The sequence below is a fragment of the Cololabis saira genome, chromosome 9 (assembly GCF_033807715.1).
Source record: "Cololabis saira isolate AMF1-May2022 chromosome 9, fColSai1.1, whole genome shotgun sequence".
In the NCBI taxonomy this organism is placed as follows: domain Eukaryota; kingdom Metazoa; phylum Chordata; class Actinopteri; order Beloniformes; family Belonidae; genus Cololabis; species Cololabis saira.
Window position 1 is genome coordinate 30,294,329 of NC_084595.1, and position 26,601 is coordinate 30,320,929.

Here is a 26,601-nt window from a genome sequence, read left to right on the forward strand (position 1 = left end):
GCTTTAGAAATGCAGCACTTTGCCAATTAAACAGACCAGATGATTATGCAACAGTCTAAGCTGAAAATGTAATTATGATACACAATGTAATACTCTGGTGCCGCTCCCACATGTAGCCCAGTGTAACAGTATTATGTTCTAGTGTAGACAGCTTATATCTAATGATGCATCACCTCAAACTCAATTACTGGTCACCTGTAACTGAAGTGGAGACCCAAAACACATGGTTTCTTCAGCAAACTCTCTCGTTATTGTTCATGCGTTTGCCGTGGGGAAGCTGTCGTTTCTATTGTGTGACAATTTCTGGGAAAATCCCCACTGCTTCTTTATAATGAAAGACTTGTTTTAGGCTTCAAAATAGCTACGTAAACTATGTTTGCAGTGAATATATATAGAGCACAAACAAAGGAGAATCATGGGTTTTATATTTATACTGCCTTACAGTGAAGAAATAACCTCAAGTGTCCTCAATGTGAACTGGTCCAAGATTTTTTTTTTGTTTAATTTCAGCTCAAAATCTCATGTCCAGCATCTAACAAAGATTCATCATTTATCAGCTTTGTCCTAACAGATTTAACATTTCATTTCTGAACGTGATCGTCACTGAAACTGTTTTTAGGTACTGATTTTAGTGGTTTTCCATAAAACTCTCAGGTTTTACAAAGCTTTGCCTGAGGTCTGAAAGGGTTAAACTGCATTTGTAGATTCAGCAGAAAAATGTGTTTACAGACATGGTTTTTTTGGGTTTTTTTTTTTTTTTCTAGACGTGTTCCTGATCCTGATCTAGTGAATTCCACTACAGCATCAAGTCTGATCTCAGAGCCGTATCAGGAGTCAAAGATTTCAGTCGTCCTCTGCTGATTTCTGTCTCCGTCTGCTGTGTATGGAGATTACTGACTTTCTGAACTTTTTAACAATAATGTATGCAAGCTTGAAATGAATGCAATTTCATTTAATGGAACATTGCTCTTTAATTGTTTAAGCAACTGCCAAATTGTGGGTTCGGTATGAAATTACTTTGTTCCTGGGGGAGGGGAAGGAAAAATCACATCTCTAAACATAATGACGGGACTGGAGGAAAATCTAGTGGATGACCAAAACAAGATTATTCATCTTCTTGGTGTAATAAGTAAAAGATTTCACGGAAATGCCTTTATTTTTGCTAAACTGTTTAAATTGTGAGGACCAAAGCGGTGGATAAGTCGCAAGGCAACCACTGCCATCCTACTGGCAATGTTCAAGACAACACTGAAGCAATAACTTCACAACACGAGAGCAGTTGAGAAGATTGTTTTTAACATTTAAACTAATATTACAACACTACGGCTTCATCGTGACTTGTATTCAGCAGACTGAAGACTTGTGAACGACAGGGATCTGGTATTTATGGTAACACCAGACGGGCCTTCTCACTCACTTGTTTTAAGAGTGTGAAATGGAAATAAGTGCATTAATGTTCCTTTGGGAACTCTTTCAGGAGCTTAAATACAACATAACAGCCACAGAGTCTCTGGAAACTGTAATTTCATAAATAACAGGCTACGGTAACCTGCTACGGTTTGAACTGAAACAGCACAGCTGGACACAGGGTCACTGAGGTAAAGCATAAAGATAGGCTTTTTCATTTGGAAGGTAGAAATATGTGTTTGTGGTACGTTCAAAGACCAAAAAGAACTGGACACCCATCATCTCATTTTCACTCTGCTGAAAACAAACAACTCCTTCAAGAACCACACCGGCTATGCAGTCCTACGCCAGCCTCAAAAGTGCAGCATCTCTATTGACTGGTATTTGCTTTAAAATATACCTTCCTCTTTTGCTTTTCTTTGGTGGTCTTTTTTTGAAAATAAATTGTGAGGCAGGGATAAATCAAAAGCAGTGGGGCGTTTCTCTGCCATGTAAAGAAAAGCTTGGTTCTGTTCTGGTATCAGCTTTATATAGCAGAGGTGTGGTTGTTGGGTTTCCCTCTGTTCCGTCCCGTCACCCCACCACCAACCCCCGGACCAAAGGAAGTATGCCGAGAGCAGGGCCTCGGCCAGAGCAGACCACACAGAATGACATCCATTTTGAACGTCAAGTTACGGCTAAGCCAAGTGGAAGTTTAAATGAAAGATTAAAAACAAAACAGAAAAATTAAAATGTTGAACTTAAGATCCAAGTTACATTTCGTGTTCTGTAAGGAGATTTAAGGTTTTAAAAATTGACCAGCCACAAAAAGGTACTGTGCAGTATATAATAATTTTCTTCAATGAATCAGTCATTTTATAGGATTCACTCCATCACTTCTGTAATAGGTGTTTCTGCTCAGTTCCACATTCTCAAACAAATAGAGCACATTCATTTCCTCTTGAAGGCATACATTCATACTTTTTTATTAATGGCTGGACTAACAGAGTGCGTAATGAAATCACTTGACACTTAATAAGGCAAAGTCTTTAAGCCAATGGCTGTGAGTGACTGCAAACACTTAATAAAGTTAGATGAAGTAGATTAAAGAGGCTAAACTAATATGACCTCCTGACCGCCACCATAGGAGAATGGATCCTTTGGTTGACTGCTTCAATGGGCGCTGAGGAGGAAAATGCAGCTGCAGTCACAGGCACACGAAACAGAGGTGGTCAGTGTTGGTTTTGTGTTATAGGAGCCTACCCAAACCTGACCTTTACGAGAATGTTTACACTATATACAAGCCTTTTCATTTCAGCAATGCCAAAAGAGAGATGTATAAATATGGAGCGCGTGGGTGTGCATGGTCGTGCGGTTATCAACGTGCAAAGACATGGCGCCTTTTCTACACATCCATTTTCTGAACTGGTTTTATTCTCTTGTGTGTGGTGTGTGTTTGAGTTTTATGGATTTTCTGAAATGTTGCACCTCTGCTGCAGTTTCTTACCTCTCCTCTGCAGGTCTCTGCTGGGTTGCGTCTGCTGGCTGCGTAACTCCTGGATTGGAGATCTGATGCGCTCCAGCTCACTGTGTCTCTCCCGCTCTGTCTCCTGTGGAAATGAAAATAGTTCTCAGTCCTCTTCAATGCAGCTGTGAAAGCACTGTGCTTTTTAAAATCGATCTCAAAACATATCCGCAACTATCACTCTGTCAACCAGCAGCAGTTCCAGGTCTACTTCAGGTCAACAATCTTTTATTGAAGGTTGAGGTCAAAAGCTTGGCCAGCTGCAAAAGTAAAAGCTCAGTTTCTTTTTCTTTTGTGTCTCTCTAGAGAGACACCCTGAGGGCTGACACTTGAGGGCTGACACTTAAGAGTAAAATTGCGATACTGTTTTAGTCTCTGATTTTAAGTACCATCTGCACCTTCAGATTAACTACAATAAAAAGTTGCTGCTTTCAGGTGCCAGTCAGCAATGAGATGAGAACTGTAGAAAGCCAGTGATCTACAAAGACAAGTGAGGAGGAAATAAATGAGGTGTGGAGTGGGGATAGCCTTGGATACCTATACTACTGTTGGAGCTCTGGTGCCTGACCTTGAGGCTCTCCACAGGAGGATCAGCTGCAAAAATAAGGCTACTCTGAACATCTGTTTACGCACTCTTTAAATCACATCTGCACATATTCTTATTCCACTTTACTCTTTAAGACTTGCAATATTTTCTGGAAAGGGGCAAACATTTCTGATGTGTAGATTCACATAGTTTAATCCAATGACAATCAACATCACAACACAAATTTGTGTTTTAGAAGAGGGATCTGGATTAAAAAAAGTTCAACGAGAGTTCTGGTGGATCCCAGAAAAAAAAGCAAGTCTTGATCCTCCATAGCGATAATAGTTTAACCAGATAGCCTTTAACTCAAATATTCTTCAAGAGACACATTCAGAAATCTCTGAACCAAGGAAAAAAAGCACACAAAACCAATCAGACAATTGCATAATCACTTTGTATGTGTGAGCAATCCTAGACACGAGGCTGACGCATCCGAAACAGCGTGAAGGCCTTCCAGAAGACTCTTGATCAATGCAGTGAGTGATCAGGGCAGACGGAGCTTGCGTGTTGATGTGGTTGAATTTAAATACAAGTAAAAGGCAGATGTGAAAAGGCACTGAAGAACTCTGCTCTGCTCTGTGACCTTTCCCACGTTGAGCAGATTAGAGGGCAAAGCGGCTCAGTCGCCGAAGAGAAAACGTAATCAGACACTGGTACAGGAGACAGTAACACAAACAGGAAAAAGGAACCTGGAATTGTGCAGCTGAGCTTAAGAAAAATGATTAAATCTGACACATAATTTATGGTGTAAAGCCAGTCAAAAATGCCAAGCTGAAGTCATCCAGGAAAGATCAGCTTGAGACGGTAGAAGGGAGTTAGACCAACTATGTAAATCTAAATGACAGCTGATCCGATGTCATTTTTTCCAGCATCGACTTTTTCCACAAGGAGCAAAAACGTAGTACAGAGTCTGAAGTGTTAAGTGCCTCCTCAGCTTTTCGAAACAACAATAAATGTCACCGCATACTTTACCACACCACAATGGAAAAGAGCAATTAAGTTAAATGCTCCTTTAATGAGTGATTAGTGTCGAATGTGTTTGGAGCACACAAACAAAAGAGGAAAGGCACTACAGTGAAATAATGTGAGAGGGCTCACACAACAAAGGGCACAATCCCAAGTGGAGTCACAGGGGGAGATAATTGCGTTTGAGCCGTAAACTCAATTAAAGAGAACAAGCCTCTCCTCACCCACTCCCCCTCACCCTCTCCTGCTTCTACCAGCACTCAGACAGCCAGCCATCATTTCAAAGCTCCCAGTAAACCACAGGGAACATATTTCTCACAGACAGTGAAGCAGGGCAAAAAAAGGGAAAGATAAAGTGGAACTGGAGCTGGAGACCAGAGCAGAGGACCTGCTGCCAGCCGCCGTGCTGTCATTAGTGGCTTCTCCCTGGCCCCAACAGCCAAGACCATCCCACTCGTCCCATCTGGCTTCAGGAGCCTGTTCGTGTCAGATTATGTCCTATCTCATGACCACAGAAAAACCCAGGCCAGCAGGACTCCTCTGATGTCCACAAAAAACAATACGCCACACACCTCCTTTTCTCAGCCAGTACAGCCATCTGAGAGCATAGGTTGGTTACCGCGCTGAGCTGCATTCCTCTGGTTTTCAGTTAAACTTAAATTCATCACTCCACTGGTGAGGTCAGACCACTTGAGGGTCTTCCGTGCTTGCACGTGGAATAAAAAAGTATAAACCTGGCGTCTCACTTTCCATTACTGCATCCTGAGGAACCGCACACTCGGCTTTGCCTAAATAATTGCAGCATAGCAATCGTCTCCGTATCACACAGTCTGGACTGAGGAAACCCACAGGAGACGGCAGCACAGAGTCTCACTACAGTATTTACTTGCTGCAAATGACCCCAATCGGAATTTTTTCGTTGTAGCCTTTGTGTTGTTCTTTTGTTTTTTGTTTGTTTAAAAAGAGGGAAAAAAAAAAAAACTTTCAATGTACTTTTCTTTCAACAGCATATTCTCTCAGCTCATCTAAAAGTCTGTTAAGCCCCCTACATGCCCTGGGTGTTTACAGTTCATTTTCGTTTTCCTCGGGTCACTTCTTGCAACATTTTTAAAGATGAGTAATAAACAAAAACTCAATCTGGAGCCGCCACAGTTTACCTTAGTTCGCCTAAGCTGCATGCAAACTTCCATATATGCAATTTAAAATACAAGCATTTTAAGCCAGTATTAATGTTACATTTTCTGAATTGTTATAGAGGATCTAGCAGGTTGTTTTGCTGAATGAATTTCACATCAAGCATCAGGAATTGGCTCCCTCTAATCTGAGGGCTACAAACAAACACTAAATAATTACACAACAATAAAACAATTTGTACACAAACCTGAAATACAAACAGGCAGAGGTGAGATATTCTCTAGCAAGGTGGAAACAACCTTTGAAGATAGAAAAAGACATTTAAGTTTTGTTTAAGAGAAACAAAGAAAAAGTAGCGCTTAATTTTCCAGATGTCCTGTAACACAGATCAGAATTATATTTACCTTCTCTTCACAAGACTGACTGTTCTTCCTTTCTCCTTCTCTCACTCTCTCTGCACTAACCCTCCTGGAGTCGGGACATTCACTGTTCAGCCGCTTTACTCCCTCAGCCACATCATACACACACACACACACAGCCACACACACACACACACACACACAAACATCTACGCCACCACAAACACCACACACACGTATAATACCAACAGGCCACTCCCTCAACTTCCCCTCCCTCCCATTTTGTCTCCAGTGGGATCTGACCCCCATCCCACTCTCACACTCACGTGCGCAGAGCCACTTCCCTACAGGTTAATGGGTTGGCTGGATGACACATTAACTTCTGACACACTCTGCCTTCTATTTGACCTCTTTTTGGTGCTTCATGGGAAATATTTAGGACCTGCCCTTAAAAATCCTTAAAATTTAGTGCCTTTACACATTAGTAGAAAAAGAAAATCTTGGTTTAAAAAATAATTTTCTTCTGTAACACACACCTTTTAGATTTTTTTTATAGGCTGTTAAATCAAAGTTTGACATTATAAATAAGCAAAAAAAGAAAACCTTGACTTTACTTCAGGTACACCCATCCGCCATACCATCTATTTCCACTAAATCATCATCAACTTCTAGATGGTGCTAAAGAGCAGAGGAACAGCAACACATTAATCTGGAAACTGAACAGTTTTTAAGGCGCTACCACTGCGCACATATTGCGTGCATCTGTCTGCTGAGGAGACCTATCTGGGACCACCATCTTCCACAGGACAATTGCAAACAGCTCAAAGAGATCCGCCGCTGTGATGTGAGAGGAAGGAGCCCTGCTGCTGCCGGCTGATGTTGTTTTTGGCCACGTCCCCATTCCAGCACAGACAAGACTGCTGGGGCACAGCTGGGGGCCTTCTTCTCTGCCCAGCTAAATATCCCCAACCCCCCCACTCAGTCATCGAAACGCCTATGACTCACAACTCAACAACCACTGTACAATTCAGCTATCTAAGGCCAAGTGGGGCAAAAAGTTTGAATGTCATAGCATCCTGTTACACCAACATCCTCCTATCTGAGAAGAATACACAAGCACAAACAAGCAAAGCCCAACCTCTAACAGACAATGGGACTGATGCTAACAGCCTTTAATTTCTTCCCTTTTCCTGTTTCACTGTGGTTGGAAATATGGATGCTTTCAAATGAAGCACCAGATCTTTGATAATATGACTGGCTGTATTTCCTTTAGAGCGCAGACACAGGAGGCGGACTGCAGTGCATGTGAACAATAAGAATTAGCTTTCTTTTTCTAACACAACATCCCACCCAGTACAAAACAAAGCATTCATCAAAAAAAAAAGATCACAAACAGAAGATAAGATAACATCCGGCCTCTGGAAAGCACTCAGTTACGCCTCGTGTCGTCACATCATAAAGCTCTGCCAGTGGACCGCTAGAGGGCGGGTCAGCTGGGAGAGACGTACGAGAAAAGCCACTGAAGTAGGACTCAGACAGATGTAACACTTCATCTTTTCAGAAGTGTGAATTTTTGTACAATTAGATATGTGTGAAACTCTCTGCCAAAAACAATTTACAGCCTTCACAACGAACCAAAGTCAAAGCTAATTGTAGCTCTCCCTTATTTCTGGCCAAACGTGCATGAAAATGTAAAAAACAAAACACATTCCTAACTCTGTGGCAATGAGGCATGTGTTTTGTGTGTGTGTGCTCGTGTGTGTGTGCATGTATGGCGTGGCCACAGTCATAACTCAGGCGATAGTGTTAGTTGTTCTTTGCTGCATTCTTCCATGGGGTAGCAAGGAAACCTCAGTTGTCACTGCTGCCTTGCAGACAAAGTCAGCATTTATAATCTGCTGTGTGCCTGGCTTATTTCAGTGCAAGCTGACACAAGCACACACTAGATCTGAGACATCCTACCGAACTGCTGTAACGATTATCTTCAGAGTGCATCACAATGCAACATGGACATATCACATCCCCTCTTACAATCAATACTAGCTGCTTTATGAACTCTCTTCTCTACTCACCTCAGTTCTCATGCCGTTCTGGGTCTCTACGCTCTCGCGCTCCAGGCAGCGACCCGACACTACACCCTTCTCCACGGACCCTAAACACACACGCACAAAGACACACATAGTTCAATATTTGGGATGAAGGAGGTATTCCATCTGATGTGATGTCAACTTTGAACAAGTATGATGTCAGATACAAGATGAGGGGATACAGGCGATATTATCTGAGAAGTCCTGACATAATCTCAGAACGAAGCACGAACAAGGTACTTTTTTCCTGTTTGTTTTTCTTTTAAATCTCTACTTTCGAAAGTATCACTTTGCTCACGCAGGTCTTCAGACTAACGGGTACCTTACATAGCCCAAAGAGTACAAAACAATGTCCAGAATGCATTATCTTAACTTTCACTATAGGCTTGCATGCGTTTCCACCCGTTAGCGTACAAACACACTTCCTGACCAGCAGAGAGATAAGTAAGCTTACTTTTCCTTTCTAACTTAATCCATTATGAGCAGGTGGTAAGAATGTTTTATTTTATATTTTAGCGCCCTCAACAGGCCAAACTTTGTAACTCCTTTCTGCCATATTAAACTATTACGATTTGAGTTTTCCTTTGAAATTCCAAAACTTTCTACCCCTACTGGGCCAAGACGAATTAATAACCTTCTCCAAAGTAGCGCAAAACAAAAAAGACTTGCATCACTCTCACCTCTACATTTTTTTCAACAATGAAAGAAAAAGTAATATCCATCACATACCTGCGGACATATGTTCTCTATGTTAGGTACATTTTTATGACAAACCAGACAGACATCTCAGCTCACCCTGCAGTTGCTCATCTCTGATTCGTCGGATAGCTGCTCTGATGATCTTCCTCTCCTCATACTCGCTGGCAGAGCGAAGCTACAAGTAAATTAAAAAAAAAAAAGTTGACTGTAGTCAGAAAACTGAAGTGAAATTGTCAGTGTTACTATAATTCTATACATCTATATATTAGTATTCACCATTTTAGAGAGCTCATCAGTGTCCTGGATCGATTGCAGTTTCTGTGAAAGGATGTCCAATTTCTCACTGGATTCTGAACTGAGAGAAAACAGGAAAGATGCAGACATTTTAGAAAGCCATCAGCACACACACTGCCTGAGACAATCTGGGCAACTTAATATGATAAAATATTGAAATGTTCTTCATGATTTTCATAATCTCTATGCACGTCATCTCAGTTCAAGGATAACGCAGTTTATCTTTTTTCTTTTTCTGAAGAACATCCAGGAAAAAGCAATTCCAAACTGAGCAGGGGAAAAAGTGGGACATGAAAGGAAGAAAATTCAAAACAATGACACAAACCGCCTGGAAAAAGCTGTGCTTATCCTCCCTTCTTTAAATCTCATATTGCTCCATTTCACCGCTTACTTTAGTTGGTTTCTATTACCCATACAGCTCTTCAGTGCCCTCATTATCTTCACTCTCTCCATCCACTGGTATTATAGGATGTGCTGGATTTGGAATATTTCACATTCCAACACCGAAACGCACGGGACAATCCCACTCTTAGTTAGGTTTTAGTGTATGCAACAAATGCATGCGTGAGAGCCGGTGTGTTTTCTTAAGCGACTTCAGTGATGCACATCCACTGTTTTTATAACCCATGCCACCTGAGATCAGAGGTGAATGGAAGTGATTAGGTCTCTCCACTGTTCTTCGGAGGATTCAGTGACAGAGAGAAAGAAAGAACGGCTACCCCGCACATCAAAGGGTGCTCAAGCTTTACTTTGCTTTATTCCAGGTGCTGGGATTACACTAAAACCTTTATCTTAAATTGACAACTAATGGGACTCTGGCCAGCCCATTCCTGAAAGTCAAAATTTTACAAAGTAAAAAAAAAAAGATACCATTACCAAGTTCATTGGTAGTAAATTGAATGTCCATTTAACTCGCTGTATTCAACGGCATGATTGGACTGATTTCAGGATTTGTTTAATGAGCATAGGATAATATGTTTACACACATTTACGAGGAGAATACTTAATTACTCCCCCTCCTAAAATTACATTTAAGATATCCTAAAAATGAATTGAATATTTAAAGCAAAGGACTAATACTTAAAGTCAAAAAGTCAGTTGTGAGAATGTTTACAGAGATACAAAAATGATCCTCTCTTAATTACTTCAGCCTGTTTGTCCTGTTTTTCACCGAGTCTGCCAGCAAAAACATTGACAAAAGAGGCAATGGTAGTATAGTGTTACAGCTGAGTTATCAGTTTATCTACAGTCCTCTACAGTGCTGGATAACAGGTGCGGGGAACGGTTCATTTATGAACTGGAAAATTACTGAGAAGACGTTTTGTAAGGTAAATAACTAAATTATATGATAACTATTTCTGTTCCGATCTCTTGAGCTGGAGGCAAAGTTTCTTTCAAAGTATCACAGAATGAGCACACAAGATGGATATTGGAAAATTTAGTGTAGCAGCAGTTTCCCATCCCTTGCGACTTCCTGATTTGACTTTTCCAGACTTTTCCCCCTGGAGCCAAGGAATGCTGCATCTGGATTTGTGAATGTTTTTCCTCGACATCTTCAGTTCACCTGGTCTCGTACACTTTGTCTTCAAAATAATTGTGTGTGTGCTCTCACCTGTGGTGGTTCTCCTTGTCCTCTTGCTGATTCAGACGTGTGGGTCGAAATCTCTTACTGGCCAGAGCGGCCTCCATGTCCTCGATCTCCCTCCTCCTCAACTCCCGGATGGCAGAGCGGATGAGGCGTCTCTCATCCAGATCCACGGTTCCATCCAGCTGCACCAAAAAAAAACATGTAACGAGAATAAGTGAAAGAGTAAAACAGCACTACCATGCAGCAGCAAAACATTTGGCTTGCAAACTCTAGTCACTTGTTGCTCTTAAATTTGCATGGTGCACCAGGGCCATATGAGGAAATGGCCAAATAATTACATAAGAATGCGCAGCATTACAGAGTCACAGGCTTGTTCTCAACGCAAGTACAGGGCAGTGAATAAGTTGGACTGAAGGTCAAGGGCTGGATGTAGCCTTGAGTTCTGTAAGTTGTCATTTTTTACTCTCTGTAATTACCCGCATTTACAAGAGGAGCCAGCTGTTCATCTGGAACATCCTAAAAACGCCTAGGAATCAGCCTTCATTGAACTCAAGTTTGTGACTTTTTAAAGTGTCTAGTCTAGTCAAAGCCTCAGCTAATGTTTACGTGATGTCCAGACAGTGTTGTAGTAAAAATCTTAGGGTTATTTCTGAACCTACGAGAGGGAGTTACACGGCCAGACGGGCAAATGGGTGCCTCGTCGATTGGTGATGGCAACTGATCCGACTTCACTAATGAGAGAAGACAGATCCACCTGAGCGGGGAGCAGAGGACGGGAATCAGACGCAGCAGCAGCAGCAGCAGCTTAGCTTCAACAAGCAAGTGCGTTCACACTCTCTAGGTCAGCCTGTCACTCAGGTGTCTTCCTCTCTCACACAGAAGCCAGGCTGCAAGAGCCCCTGCGCACTCTGCTGTTGAAGTGGCCCACTCAAAACCCTCATTGAGCCATTTCATCACTCTGACTATTAGTTAAAAGGTCTCTTTTTTCCCAAGCAAAAGGAGAGTAATTTAAAAATGTTTATAAAAGAGCACCTGCAGAAACACTACCCCAACAAGCTGGATACTTTCATCTTAGCAACAGCCCTGAGCATGGGAGGGAAAAGGGAGCACTCTCCTGTCACACTTGAGATGGATCTCTCTTTCGGTCGTCAGCAAGAACCTGTCAACACACGCCGAGACGAGCATCACCTCAGAAAGTCTTTTCTTATTAGACGCTTATAACGCTGAAACACACACGCACAAGTTTTCCTGCTGCGCCAGTTAAGTCACGGAGACAGTTTTTTACTTGATAAGTACTCTTTTTTTTTTTTTGTTTTGATATTTTTATTAGGGGGTAAGGCACTGTTGAACAGGAATAAACAAAAAAAGATATACAGTCTACCTCCTTTCTTTTCTTTTTTTTTTGGATTAAGAACAGAACAAAAAATCCACACAAAACAATGACAAATACACGAAAATTTATGGAGCCAAATCAGGGCCAAAAGTTTTGCTAATTTGAAAATAAAATTTGAACCTGAAATTTTTTTTTTACAGTTTCAGTTTTATTTTTTTCAGTATCAGATCTTTTTTTCAGTTTCAAATCTTTTTATTTCAGTTTCAAATCTTTTTTTCAGTTACAAATCTTTTTTTTTCAGTTTCACGTCTTTTTTTTTCAGTTTCACGTCTTTTTTTTTCAGTTTCACTTCTTTTTTTTTCAGTTACAAATTTTTTTTTCAGGTTCAGACTTTTGGCCCGGATCTGGCGTGGGGGGCGTGGCATCAACTGAGAGGGGCGTGGCATCATGAGTGACAGCAGAACAGAGAAGGCGGGGGACGTTCTTCAGTCGTGTTGCCTTCAGGAATCGTAGGTTGCAGAAGTTATCAGTAGAAGTATGATTCAACACTGTATATACACCATATTCACGTGATTGGCAGTGGAAAAAACTGATATTAGTGACACATTTCTGTTTGAAAGGCTGTTTTAGACCGTACTTGGCACCAATCGCAGTATAAAAGCAATAATCTATGCCAGACTGTACAGTTCAACAGCCACACTTTAAAGTTTGACATTTCCCACTTCCACATACTACCAAGTACGGTCTAAAACAGCTTTTTAAACAGAAATGTGTCACTAATATCAGTTTTTTCCACTGCCAATCACGTGAATATGGTGTATATACAGTGTTGAATCATACTTCTACTGATAACTTCTGCAACCTACGATTCCTGAAGGCAACATGACTGAAGAACGTCCCCCGCCTTCTCTGTTCTGCTGTCACTCATGATGCCACGCCCCTCTCAGTTGATGCCACGCCCCCCACGCCAGATCCGGGCCAAAAGTCTGAACCTGAAAAAAAAATTTGTAACTGAAAAAAAAAGATGTGAAACTGAAAAAAAAAGATGTGAAACTGAAAAAAAAAGACGTGAAACTGAAAAAAAAAGATTTGTAACTGAAAAAAAGATTTGAAACTGAAATAAAAAGATTTGAAACTGAAAAAAAGATCTGATACTGAAAAAAATAAAACTGAAACTGTAAAAAAACATTTTCAGGTTCAAATTTTATTTTCAAATTAGCAAAACTTTTGGCCCTGATTTGGCTCCATAAAAATTATTATATTCTTATATATAAGTAATATTTAAGTATTTAAGCTAAACAGTATGAATTAAAAAAAATAGATGAATAAAAAGGGGGAGAAAAAAAGGAAGAAAAAAAAACAAAAACCCAAAAACAAAAGAAAAGTAAATAAAAAGATAAATAAAAAGGAGGAAGAAAGAGAGGAATGAGAGAAGAGAGGGAGGGGGGGGGGGGGGGGTCCGTCAATCAGGAGGCAGGGACTGGCTTGATAACTACTCTTAACATAAGAGATCTGGATGCAGTTGTTAAGCCGAGCTTTAGACGCTGATGGGTTCCATAGTTGGGACGAGAGAAGGTTGAAAAGAAGAAGAAGGCCAGCAGTTTGAAACGTTTCGCTGTGGTTTGACAAAATATGCAGCCAGGACTGCCTGGGCTCAGAGCGACTCTTCTATATGCTGTAATTTGTGGAAATTTTAAGTGCTGAGCCGACTGAAAAGAACGGTTAAAGAGAAAGAGCTCTGAGATGGTTGGAAAAAGGGATTTGAGAACAGAGAAGAATAAGGGCCTGAGGATGACAAAGATGGAAAAAAAAAAAAAAGCAGTCTACGCTGGGATATGCCTAAAAATGGGCAGATGAGAGCTGGGTGGGAAAGGGCCGGGCCTCGCACAGGTCATTCTTCACATTCCTGCTGACTCACAAGGAAAAGGGAAAAAAAATTGGTAGTGAAATGCGTTGAATTTGGTTTGGTTGGAGTCCAGCAGTTAGATGATGTGACGACAATGAGCAACAGTGGCAAGTTTAACAGTGAAGAAGGAAAAATAATCAGAGAAACTAAAAAAACACATCTCTTATTTTTTTAAATCATTGGCCTGTGTGTGTTTCACATGCCCACACAGACAAGCACACTGAGTCACACGCTTAACAAACACTCAGGGGTCTGTTACTACACCCTCATACTCGCGGCTGAGTAAATGTCATGACGCGATTACACAGCCTCAAACCTAGCTGCCGAGTTTTAGGTCCAGCTGATTTGTTTTTCATCACTGAGATATAACAGAACAGCCTCAAGCCCGGACCTCCACTTCAAAACCATCTGCTTAGCATTTTATAAAAGGTTGTGTTCTTTGAGCACTCTGTCCAGTTTAAAGATAAAGCAAAGTCACAAAAAAAAGAAACAAGCTAAGGCCTGGGACAGCTCCTAAACACATAAGCATGTGAGAAAGCACAGAGCCGTCAAGCTCTGTTAGAGTAATCTTTTTTAAATATAAGCACAGCGAGGGGAATTAAAGTCATGATGTGATAATATGAGATGAAAAACAATCCCCACAGTCACGTCAGCACCTGCTCTGACAACATTACTTAAAGTAGCAGCGTTTGACATTTACACAAAGATTTAAAAAAAAATAATATTAAAAAAATGAGCCAATCAGTGGGTAAATGGTCTCATGTTCCTGCTTGGATTGGTTGCAAAGGTCATATTTTTGAACTCAACCAGCCAATCCATTTGGCACAACACCAGCGTATGTAACTGACTTTTCCTGCATATCAGAGGGGAGGAAAATAAAAGTCAACCAATAACCCTGCACAGGAAAGTAGCGAGGGGGCTCAACCCAAGCAAACAGAACACACCTTCGACCTGGACGCCTGCCAAGTAAAACAGAAAAACCGTTAAAGAACCAGAGACGGAAACACACGCACACACGCGCGCTCGTGCAGACACAGAGTCCAGTTAACAGTATGACCATGTGACAGTGGCCTCAACAGAGAGGGAGTTGTGTCAAAAGTAGGAAAGGGGGAGTAAAATAAGTTACACAATGACGTCAGCTTGCATCAATGACCGTTCTCAAAGGCTTTCTTTTCCAGACCAGACCATGCGCCTCCACTGAACCAACTGTCACTCTGTCTCCAAATATAACCGTGACCCAGAGCAGCCGATACAACCAGACACAAAGCCTCACTCACACGAGCCTGAATCAGAGGTCACACATAAACAACATCAAGATGTCACAGACCTGTCAGCGCCTTTAATAACGGGAGAGTAGTCATAGTATAGTCTGGTCTACTGTTGCTCACCGCCTCTCACAAAGTTGCTGTCACACCTGTTAGCCTGAACAGGGTCTACCTGACTCACCTGGGGAGATATGATCTTTCAAAAGAGAGGGCAGAGGAGCTGGGGAGGGTGACGAAAGTAAACACAAAACTGTGTAAAATGGAGCTAATGCTTCACTGCCTCTTACAAACACCACACACACAAAAAAAAAAAATCAAGCAGGAAGCACAATGACGTAGGAGTGTGATTCAAGGAGAAAATGTTCAATGCTTCACAAGCAGACTTGATAAGGCTTGTACTGGTTTCGAGTCACTCCCTGCCATGCAGCAACTTCCTATGGAACAAAAACCTCAAGACCTCCACAGACTTCTCTGTGAAGAAGCTCAATCAATCAAGGCCAATTAGAGAGCGCTCAAGGTTTAAGAGTAATCCCAACCAGCTGGTGATAAACTCCTAAGGATGGAAACACCCTCTGAACTCATGCACTACACATGAGAAACAGATTTGAATGTGATTTTAAGTTTGGGAGGTTGGTTTATTTCATTGAGCCAGATGTGGAAACTGCATCACAAGCGGCAGGAGCTCGGCGTTCTTCAGGTGATGAAAATACACAAAGCTGCTGTGACGTGGGTTTACCATCCTAACTGAGGCAAATGGTTAATACAGGATCTAACTGTGCAAGAATATAGTTTTAACTTGAAACTTTAATCGTAGAAACGTAAGTCACATTTACATTACAGCATTTATTCACTTCAGTGCATTTGTTCACATTACACAGATCTTAGAGCAGAAGCTACAGGCCTTGAATGTCCGAGATTTTTCAGCAACTGAAACTGTTAATAAATCCCTCTAGATCCAAGTTCCAACTCGTAAGCAGCGCACATCACCTTTGTCGACACTAAACTAAATGTTATACAGTTTTAGTCTGTGGTGGGGATGCAAAGTTTTCCACATTTTAATATTTCAGACCCAGATTCGGTCTATATTGTTACTATATCTTGTCTAAATGTAAACCTTTGCACCCTGGAAAAGTCAATATTTTAGTCAGGATTGCTTTAACTGTTCAGTATCTCACGTTACCTTCATTCCAACTGGTCTTCCAGTCCCTATTGCAACATTTCCGTCTTAGACTAAAGCCTTTGTTTTTATGAGGTAACGGTTTGTCTGGTTTCCGCGAGAGGATTTGGACTCTTACGATGTAAGAGTCATTCAGGTTCCTTTTGGTTGTCTGTCTCCTCTCCTTCTCCCCCCGTCCACACGGGATTATTCAGTTTCAATAGGCAGCCAGGTTTACAAAGTTTATTAGTGGTTATCAAACTTTATTTATTTGACTGTGTGAACAACAAAGTAAAGAAACTAAGAACAATATTTTAAATAAGAACAGAATATCGCAAAATGTTAACCTGTAGAGAGTTTGAAAAGGTTTCATCTGGAGAGTTCAAAAAGGTTTCATCTGGACTGCACATGTCCTTTGGGATGTTTCATTTGTTGAGGGGGGAAAAAAAAAATGCAACAAATATACCGTAATTAATAACGCTTAAAATAAAAAAATGCAACTATGCAAGTACTGCAACATTTCTAAAACCCTGTTCTACATACTACACCATGTTATTCTCTCCGGTTGTATGTCTCAGCCTGGTGTGTGGAGGACTTCTAACTTCACCTTCCCACCCAGGTCTATCTCGGAGTACAACGACCCCCTCAGGCCGCGTCCTGACCCTTTGACTCCCAGTGGGTGAGCGCACGCCGTTTTCATGCTTAAGGATTTCTAGAGCACCAACATTATGGGCTTGACATGAATGGAGTGTGCATGGGCCTGAGAAAGAGGTAGGGGGTACTGGGTTTTTGTGCATGAACTAATCATTTCCAGAGCGGGCCATGGTTAGCAAGCAGCCAGGCTGCAGATTGGATCAGTGTCTTAAACGCACTTGTGTCAAGCCCACAAGTGCGTTTGCCCTTATAAGGAGATGCAGGACACTCATGCAACAGAGCTGAAATAGATTAACATCTATCACTGAAGACGCTGGACTGCTGCAGACACAAATAAAACACAGACACCTCATAGAAAGGAAGCCAGAGTTCCTAAATATGATCAACTTTAAATCTCTATTAATTACCTTTGGCACAAGCATCCACTATGAATCAGGTACACACTTGTAAATCATTTCTCAATGCCTCAGGAAAACAACACATGCATGCAAATGGCCTGGCACACACCCACTGGAAAACAGAAATATAATGAGGATATACGAGAATCCCTCCGGGGCATGGGATACCCGATTTCTCAGAGCAGGGAGTTTCAGTCACCTCTCGGATGAAATCGAAAGAGAGTCAAACCAGAGCCAAGGTTAAAACTGCAGCACAAACTGAAAATCCATTGTCTGTAATGAAAAGGAGGTTGTAGCTATGATATATAGTAATAGAGAGAGTAGAGATTACTGTACATGTGCCAACGTGCGCTCTGTGAATGCAGCTGCACGTATAGTGAAGCTTAATCTCCCCTAATAAACGGGATGGCAGGACTGTGAGCAGACCTGGGAAAATGGCATCCTCCTTTACACTTGAGGTAGCAGACATAAAGACAGGAATGCATGTAGGGGTCAAAGGGGGATCTAATAATCAGCAATGTCCTATAAGGCTGTAATGATGTGCTGAAGATTGATGTAAACCCTCACAGGGAATGCCACATGATTGCTGATGAATGAATTGGCACCCACTTGACTGTGTGCATGTGGTTGAATATACTGATCTTTCAGCTGAGCGCAGGACCTCAAAGTTACTTCCAATCTTTGCTGCATTGCTGCAAATCAGTGCACCACAAACCATTTCACAATATGAGAGCACTCCTTTGGGCCTCTGTTAGCTACCTCTGTGTAAATGGGCTGGCCTCTTTGGGCTGTCAGCACCGGCACAGTTTATCCCACCTGTGTTTCTCCTCAGACCTGCAGGCCAGGCCAGAGTGACGTCTCCTGGTTCAGCTTGTTCAGGACAAGACTGACTCATATTTGAGCACTGGCCTCATGACAGGTTTTCATATCAGCCAACCTGAACAGAAAGCAATCTCACTACTTTTCTATAGCTATACAGACTATATATCGGACTAGCCAAGTGGTAAAGTGTCTTTGATAATCTATCAGTAATTGTGAAACCTTTGTTTATTATTGATTAAAGTTTACAAAGAAAGTATCTTTAAAACTAAAAATCCAACCACAGTCCTCTGACTCTCCAAGTTGAACTTAGAGCAGAAATTTCCATTTCTCTATCTAAAGCTTTAAAAAATAAATAAATCTCCACAATGAGGGAACTGCCTGTAGTTTTATCTTAGCTCTGCGTTCATGAGCACAATATGGCAGATTTCAGCATAAAAGAGACATCATAAAATATATGAAAGAAGTTCAATGAAAGCAGACAGAGAAGGTGCTAAAGAACAATGAATTCCCTCAAATTATTAGACAAACTTCCATTTGATCATGGAAGAGCCAAGAGTGAAAAAATAGGTGTCAAGCAGGAAGAAGAGGAAAACAAAAACAGCAGCAGGGGTTGAAGCCCCTGAGATTATGGAGGGGACAGTCTGTTGACTGTCACAATCGATGGCAGCTTCTGAAATTCACAGAAAAAAAAAAAAAGTCCAAAAGTGACTGAGAAAAAGTGACTGAGCCAAGCAAAATTTAAGCGATCAGCAGTGGATATCTCGAGAAAGCCACGACATTAACAACACTGAGATGGAAAGCAAAACATCAACATCCGCCTGATGATGTTTAGAGGACTTCAGGAAATGGCTCTTTCCTGAGGGAGTCAGTGTAGAAAAAAAAAAAAAAGTGTTTCTACATTTCTAACCATTTCAATATTTTTATATATACACACCATACATAAACATACACACACACGCGTATAAAGATTTCACCCTTTATACAGTGAGCAAATGTTGCACATTTTGCTTTGTTGTTTTTAACTGATTGAAGTCAGTAATTACTAATTATCCTGAATCATTTCTGATAAAGCAGATCACTGCATGTTGCTTCCTGTGCGCCATTTACTTTATAAAAAAAACAGCCACACCCAACATTTCCAAAGTAAAGCCAAAAACCGATGATTGTATGAACATGCTCCTAGGACGCCTGCATGCAAATGGACACTAAAACTAATGGAATACATTCTCTCTTCTACTGCAAAAAAAAAAAACAAAAAAAGGATTTAACATCATGAGATTTTAGTAGGTGTTCAAGCATCACAATTTTACACAAAATCTAAAATCTTTTCTTATCATTGCAACCAAAGTGAAGCACTGTATATTGAATAACTCAACAAGAACTTGGAAGAACCCAAATTAAAGGTTGAAGCATTAAACTCAGGGGAGGGCTTCACTTGCTGTCCATCTCAAAGGCGCCTGGTGGTGGTGAGAGATGAGGAGGGAAAAAAAACACACCCTCAATCTCTTATCCAGACCTTTTCCACTTGGCAGAATGATGGCTCAGACAGATCAGTCACAGAAAGCGTCTCTGCTGGATCATTTACCATAAAGACAGAAAGGACAGAGCAGCTGTGACAGAACACTCCTGTCTCATGCTCACAAAGATCGTCTGACGCTCAGTCGGCAGCCCCAGAATATAGTGTTTTAATATGTTCAATCTTTAATTCAGATACCAGCTCACTGTCGTTTTGTGGGTTTGTAAATCTTCTCCACCAGGCTCGATGTCCCACTTTTGACTGACCGCTTTGACAATGCATTTTTATTTACTGCTGCATTTGAGTAATCCACCATAAGGCACTGCAACCTTTATTTCTTGCATTTCATTTGTTTAATTCTTTTTAACTTATGTCTGTCTGTCTTTAATTACTGTCGGTAAACTCTTTACTTTTTCATGTTTTTTTAAAACCTTTTTATATAAAGCACTTTGACTTGTCTCGTACATGAAATGTGCTAATGTAATGTGAAATGTACAAATAAACTTGGCTTGCCTTCCCTTTTACACACAAGACAAACAGTTCATACCTTGCTGATCAACAGTCAGAGGTGTCAAATCATAAAGAAATAAAAGTGGGGAAGGCAAACAAGATAACGCCCGATACTGGACGTCACATCAACTGTTGCTAGTAGAGATAAATTAACAATTTTTTCCCCCGACAAACTGAAGAGAACATCTAGGCCCTCCTCTCAAAAAAAATAAAATCATCAACACAACATTGAAACTCATGAGTTTTTCAGCACATAAAAACATAAAAAACACATAAAATCAACTTGAAAATGCTCTAAAAACAGGCTATGTCCTTTTACATATCACATTTGAACAAAAACAAAAAGTTTTTCCTTCTTATAGAAGTCTGGGTCTTGTTCTAAGCCGATACAATCCTGGAAAAGGTACAACTTGGACACCAAGTACATAAATGTCAACTGCTTACAGGAACTATAGTGATTTATTGACAAACGAGTTAATCAGTAGGTTAGAGCCAGCATTTTGTGCTTCACATTTACATATGTACACTTTTATTGCACTTTAGTCTAAATCATTTTATCCATCTATCTATGTTCATTTTAATGTTACTTAAAGTTTTCATGTAATCATATGCTAATGACTTCAAAAATGTAACATTTACTGAAAAAGGAGTGCATTCTTTAGACCTGATGAGTGCATGCCAACTAAAGAGCCCAACAGTACCCTATTTCCCCATCTTGAGTCTCTTTTTTTTTTTTCAAACTGCACATGTTGTTTTTTTAACTTAAAATCTTTACATGTACAAATATTTCATAATCTCTTGATTCAAATCAGATTTGCATAATTCACAGACAAGGACAATAAGCACCCATGGGCAATGTTTACACCCCAAACACAATCTAACTGTGATCACAATGACACGGTGACACAGTTACCATCAGCCTACTATTCTGTTGGGATTGTTGCAACGTTATTCTTTTACGCATCTTTAAATGACTATGCAGTACTTCTTATATTTAAATTGATTCTTATGTTCCAGTATCAGCCAATCCTCTACCCTCAAACAAGTTGACAAATTCTAGCTAAAATGCATTTAAAGTTGATTTAAATTATCTTATTCGTCCATGGTAACAAACTGGCAAAAGGCCAAAGACCAGATAATTTCAAAGTTCAATGCTTACGTTTTCTTGCCCTTTTACAGCCAAATAATCACAAGCTATTTAAAGCTGAATCTAGACACAAGTTTCCATTTATTCCTAGTAAACATGGAGCTTCTTATCTTGCTGCCCTCTTGTCATTTATTTGAATATTCGCTGACAAGAAGCTGAAACGGACAAGCTGCAACAGTGTTGATAACTTGAGATGTGTCAGTTTACAGAGGGAAATTAAACTGTTTACAGTCAATGTCTTCATTACAGTCAATGTCTTCATTACCTTCTCACCGACACCTTACAAAACTAATCATACGTAACACGCTGTGCAGAAATGTGAGAGAAGTAAATAACTGAGAATGATGACAGACTTGGCAGCGAAAATACAGGTGTTCAGTATGAAAACTTTTTTTCCTCCCCAACTACAAGAGAAAGAAACACCTGCAGAAACATCACGCAAACATCCACAGAGGTCTAAGGTAGTCGTGTTCATAAATCATGAGTGCTATTCATTGGAAAGTAGCGTAAAAAAAAGAAACGACAGCTAAGTGGGATAGGTGGAGCATTCAAAGGAAACTCTGCAGCATGCAACAGCTTGTACCCGCAAGTTCACTTTTAAAGTACACTTGGCTTTAGGAAAAATTATTTTCATAACGGTTGACTGATCCTTTTACTGAAAAAAATAGGAAGTCAAAGAACTGCAGTCTTGCTTACTTTTTCTCCGAGTGTGACACCTCAAACACAGATTTCCAACCCAAAGTCAGAAAAAAAAGGGAAGAAAAAAATTACAGCCTATTTAATTAAACTTATTTCTTCAGATGAACCTGAGCTGTTTTATGTTTTTTTCCCTCACCAGCCTTTATTTTGTCTCATTCTTCCTGCAAACATATGTTAAGGTGTGCAATACAGGATAATTAGTGTCACGTTATTGGTTTTAAAATTATCTGAGCCTCCTCTATTGAGGACGGCAAGCAGGAGCCAGTAACTGACCCTGACCCCCCTTTCAGTCATATCTTCATAATGTATTTTGCACTCTTTCTGAAAAATGCAGGAATGTTCTGGAAATAAAAATGTAATCTTGAAAGCAGTACATGTTGTTCTAAAAATCCTAGACATACTTTTCGGCACTACTGCTGCCATCACAGAGGTGTAGATGACCTTCAGCCGGAGCTCCGATACCCCGTATCGTAACAGAGCCCAGCTTTTGGACTTGTTGCTGATAACAGTCTGGATGTTCCTTCGTCGTCTTTGGTCCAGAGCACACAATACCCATTTCAAAAAAGGGATTTGTTTAAAAACATTTATGCCCTCTTTACTAGCTCTACTAGTTGCACCCACACTAATCTTTTGGGATGTGTTATAGACTATGCGTCTAGGTGAAAATGTCTTTTTTCCTGATTCTGATTTGGGGTTGCAAAGCTATATAATGCAGCAAAATTGTTCACATTTATAACCTTGGTGATGATGAGCTGGTTGTTTTGGAGAATCTGGAGGTTAAGATCCTACTAAATGAATCCAACTTACCTCCCCGGCTGTAACCACCGAGCTCTTGTCAGTGGACAAAAGGGCCTGGAGAGCCATAAAAACAAAGCCCTGAAGTCCCATTTATCAGCAAAGCTGGACCACAGAGTTATATTGCCCTATTTTAAACATGTGTGAATGCCTCTCGCTCACCAGGGAGAGACGATGGTCAAAAGGTTGGAGGGCTGACGAGACTAGTTACAAATCATTGTGGTCGGACATCTCGCATGTGAAATCAGCCCAGCAGGCGCCACACACAGAAGAGTCTCCAGGTCAGATCAATGGAATGAAAAAATAAATATGTACATAAATAGTGCAAAAACAATAAGGACGAATGCAGATATTGATTTACATTAGGCCCATTTCTACAGTCTTTCTGTGCTGCAGTGCATCTTTGAGAGATAATTAGGGGGAAGAAGATCACAATGCAGCTGACTGACGCCAAAGTCATGCTTCATTCTCAGTCAAGTAGGTTTATGCACCTGTACCGGCAACAGACACCTGTAGGCCCGACTGGTCCTGCAGGTCTGACACACCAGGGGTGTAATGCCTGATAACCATCTCCCCCTTCAAGTCAAAGTGGTTAGAGTCATTATCTACAAGAAAGATTTTCTCACAGTGCTCCCAGCAAACCCCCCACCGCACCCTCCGTAGAAGGACTAGTCAGACAGACGACCAACTACAATCTTAGAAAAACTGGGGCACCAACTGATTATTTTGAGGATATTTCAATAATTATGATAGCAAAGACAAAAGAAAAATGTTTTTCCTGGTCGACCCGGACAGGATTAAATGGTTAATACAAAAGGGTGTCCAGGTTCTGAATAGAAGTGTAGAAATAGGATTAGCAGCGTTAGAGACATTCTGACTGCTAAGTTCATTAAGTAAAACACAGACCCAGAGTTTCTGTCCTGATTCCTGTTACCAAACTTCTGTTTAATAGCAGCTCCTCCACCCGCCATTAAAACCGCTCAAGCTTGAGAATCTCCAAATGTCCGTCATGTTTTATTAGTGTCCTGAAAACATAACCCGCAGCAATTCCTGACCGAAAATACCACACAATACAGTGTTAAATGTCCTGAAAAAAACTAAACATGAAAGGCCCCATTCAAGACTGTCAAGTTGAATTTAAATTTAATCACAACCTCGAATAAACTTCTGCTGTGGGTTTGTGTCCTTTGAAAAGTCCCCCAATGGAAACCCCTGACACTCAAGTCACCACAAACATAATCAGTGAAAATGTGGGATCCCAGTGACCTTAAAGCTGGTGGTCACATTTTAAGGGAGGGATACTTCACTGCCCAGGAACGGGTTGAACAATGGGTGTCACATGAAGATAAAAACCACCAAATTCCAGTGTCTGCGTGCGGCGCGCTATATTCCACGACAACTTTCTGGACAATGGCGGCATTTTAGTTCCTGCAGGACGTAGACAGGAAGGATCCAGCATGCTCTCTAAAAACAATTAAGTGAGAAAAAAAAGAGCAGAAAAAAAAAATCTATGGTTTTGCTGAGGGATGTTTCCTGATATATACACCTGTCAGAGTGGAGCTGAAACTGCAACACAGAATCTGAAAGCTTCAAAAAGGTCCCCCGAGAGCTAAATATGTCCTCATTCTTTTCTCTCCCACAGACCACTCTGCACCTCCTCTTTTGTGTTCAGTTTAACTCATTCTTTCCTGCTGTGCCCCTCTTTAAACAAACACACAAACTGACAGATTGAAGCTTTCAACACTCAAGGTAAAAATAAATCATCATGCTGACGGAAAATAATGCACTCTTGGCCGTGTCACCCGTGGTAAAAATGTGTCCTTTAAGTAATTTATGAGACCAGAGGTCTTGGCGGGAGAGTCCCAGACTTTGGGGAAACAGAGGATGAAGTTTAAAAAGCATCAAGCAGGTCAACTAAACATGGCATTTCCACCATGCTCGGTTCCAAAGTAAGCAGCTCTTCCTTGTCAGGTTTACTGATATTTAGGAACAGTAACAAAACTGTTTTCCCTTCCCCCAAAAACAAATAGTGAAGATGGCGACAGAAAAGTGACAGTGACAAGGATAATCTAATATTACAAATAGTTACCAACCTACCAGATGCTCAGAAAACAATAAACATGAGACATGACTTCAATAGCAGCTTTCAGATTTCACTTTTTCCCTTGGACAGATTTACATTTTCATAATAATATTGTGTAAGATTGTTACATGCATGTATAACTGGGACTCAGACAAAGCTGCATAAAGACGTCTGAAAGAGGAGTGGATGACTCACAGTACCTTGTAAATGTGTCAATACAGGTGTCATCATAAATGTTACACTGGCTACCGCTTCACACAAATATGTCTCGGGAAATAATTAGGACGTGACTAATGTGACTGCCAACCAGTAGGAGTTGTTTCCAGACTTCCTCCTTATGATGCATTCCTACTGACAATGATCAGCTGCTGCTTGCCCTTGTGACATGATGTACCTCCACTAAAAGACATGTTCTTTAAACAATTTCCTCATAAACGATACAGTCAAAGCTCTTTTAATTACCAGATGTTTGATAATTATGTAAGCTTCTCATTAAATATGAACTATACATCAATTCAAACAGACTCAAAAAAGAAAAAGAAATCAAGTAAATGCAGCAAATCATGACATAAGTTGCAATGGGCAAGTGTTTTTGTGTTGCATAGTCAAAGAAAAGAACTGAAAACTGTGCTTCATTGTCTCCTAGATTACTTGTGGGAAACTTGGGAGGCGGACTTTCCAAGCAACCTCCTTTGGATTAAGACATTGAGGATTTACTGTGCAGACAGAGAGCAAATAAAGCTCTGCATGTGTGCAGCCCACCGTCAGGATTAACCTTAATACTGTACACATCCTACCTGCCTCTCAAGTCTCTTGATTAAAGGAGGGAAGATCACAGAAAATTCACCAAAATATTACCCTTTGCCATTGAAAAAGGATCCTACAAGTGTTTTATATTAGCATAGGTTGTGTGCATGTGGTTACTAATAAACTGAGCCTCTGAGCCTTAGAAGACAAATAGTAGAATGTATTGTTTTAATGATCTTATCAACTGAAATGTCTGCAAACTGACTTAAAAGATAAAGTAGGACAGATCACTCACCAGGGCTCGGAGGGAGGACTCGTCCAGCGCTGAGTAAGTGTCCAGGGACATGTTGATGCTTCTGTTCAGGTTCAGGTGAGACCAGGTGAAGGCTTGATGAAGGAGAACCGGAGAGCCTTGTTGCCAGGTCAACAGCGCGGAACGCCTCCTCCGCGACGACTTTTCTGTTTGCTTTTTAGTCTCTTCTCTATTTTCTGCCCGACTCCAGCCTCTACCGGTTCTTCAACCTAGTTAGAAGCTCCTTTTTTTCCCTCAGTTAACTTTACTTACGCTGTGTTTCACCGGTGGTTGGCATTTCGTTGTGGTCTGGTGAGTCTCAGGGTAGAGTACTAGCAGCAACGCTCACCGCAGGGCCGTTGTCAGCTTTTTGAAATGTGAATTCCCACTGAAAGTTGTAGCCCCGCCCCCCCCCGGTCACCGGCGGCTCCCGGCGCTCATCAAAGCGCGCGGCCGCGTGGGCGGGGCTTAGCGCACCGTGTAGGTGTGGACCAGGCCCCCAGTCTCGCGCTCAGCAGGCACGCCGATTTTTTCCAGTGGCCAGCCGCGGTACTGCAACAAAAAATCCCATGGGGCCCAGAAAGCTTTTTTCCCATAGACCGCAATAGTAAAAGAGAAGCCTCTAAAACTGTTCACAGGACACCTCCAGCTGTA

At 41.0% G+C, this 26,601-nt stretch overlaps 1 protein-coding gene across 6 annotated transcripts in view; it reads right to left on the minus strand.

Moving 5' to 3' along the window:
• Positions 1–26,322, minus strand: part of smtnb (smoothelin b) — a 45,871-nt gene extending 19,549 nt beyond the window's left edge. For 5 of the 6 annotated variants that reach the window (XM_061729189.1, XM_061729187.1, XM_061729192.1 and 2 more), the window contains exons 1-6: positions 25,951–26,322; positions 10,649–10,806; positions 9,019–9,097; positions 8,839–8,917; positions 8,029–8,108; positions 2,894–2,996 (exon numbers count right to left, since the gene is read on the minus strand). In XM_061729189.1, the coding sequence (XP_061585173.1) occupies positions 2,894–2,996; positions 8,029–8,108; positions 8,839–8,917; positions 9,019–9,097; positions 10,649–10,806; positions 25,951–26,001 (550 nt within the window). In that variant the 5' untranslated portion in view covers positions 26,002–26,322. Of the gene's footprint in view, positions 1–2,893; positions 2,997–5,035; positions 5,055–8,028; positions 8,109–8,838; positions 8,918–9,018; positions 9,098–10,648; positions 10,807–25,950 lie in introns of those variants that run through there. The other variant, XM_061729191.1, reaches the window with a different exon arrangement.
• Positions 26,323–26,601: the final 279 nt, after the last annotated feature.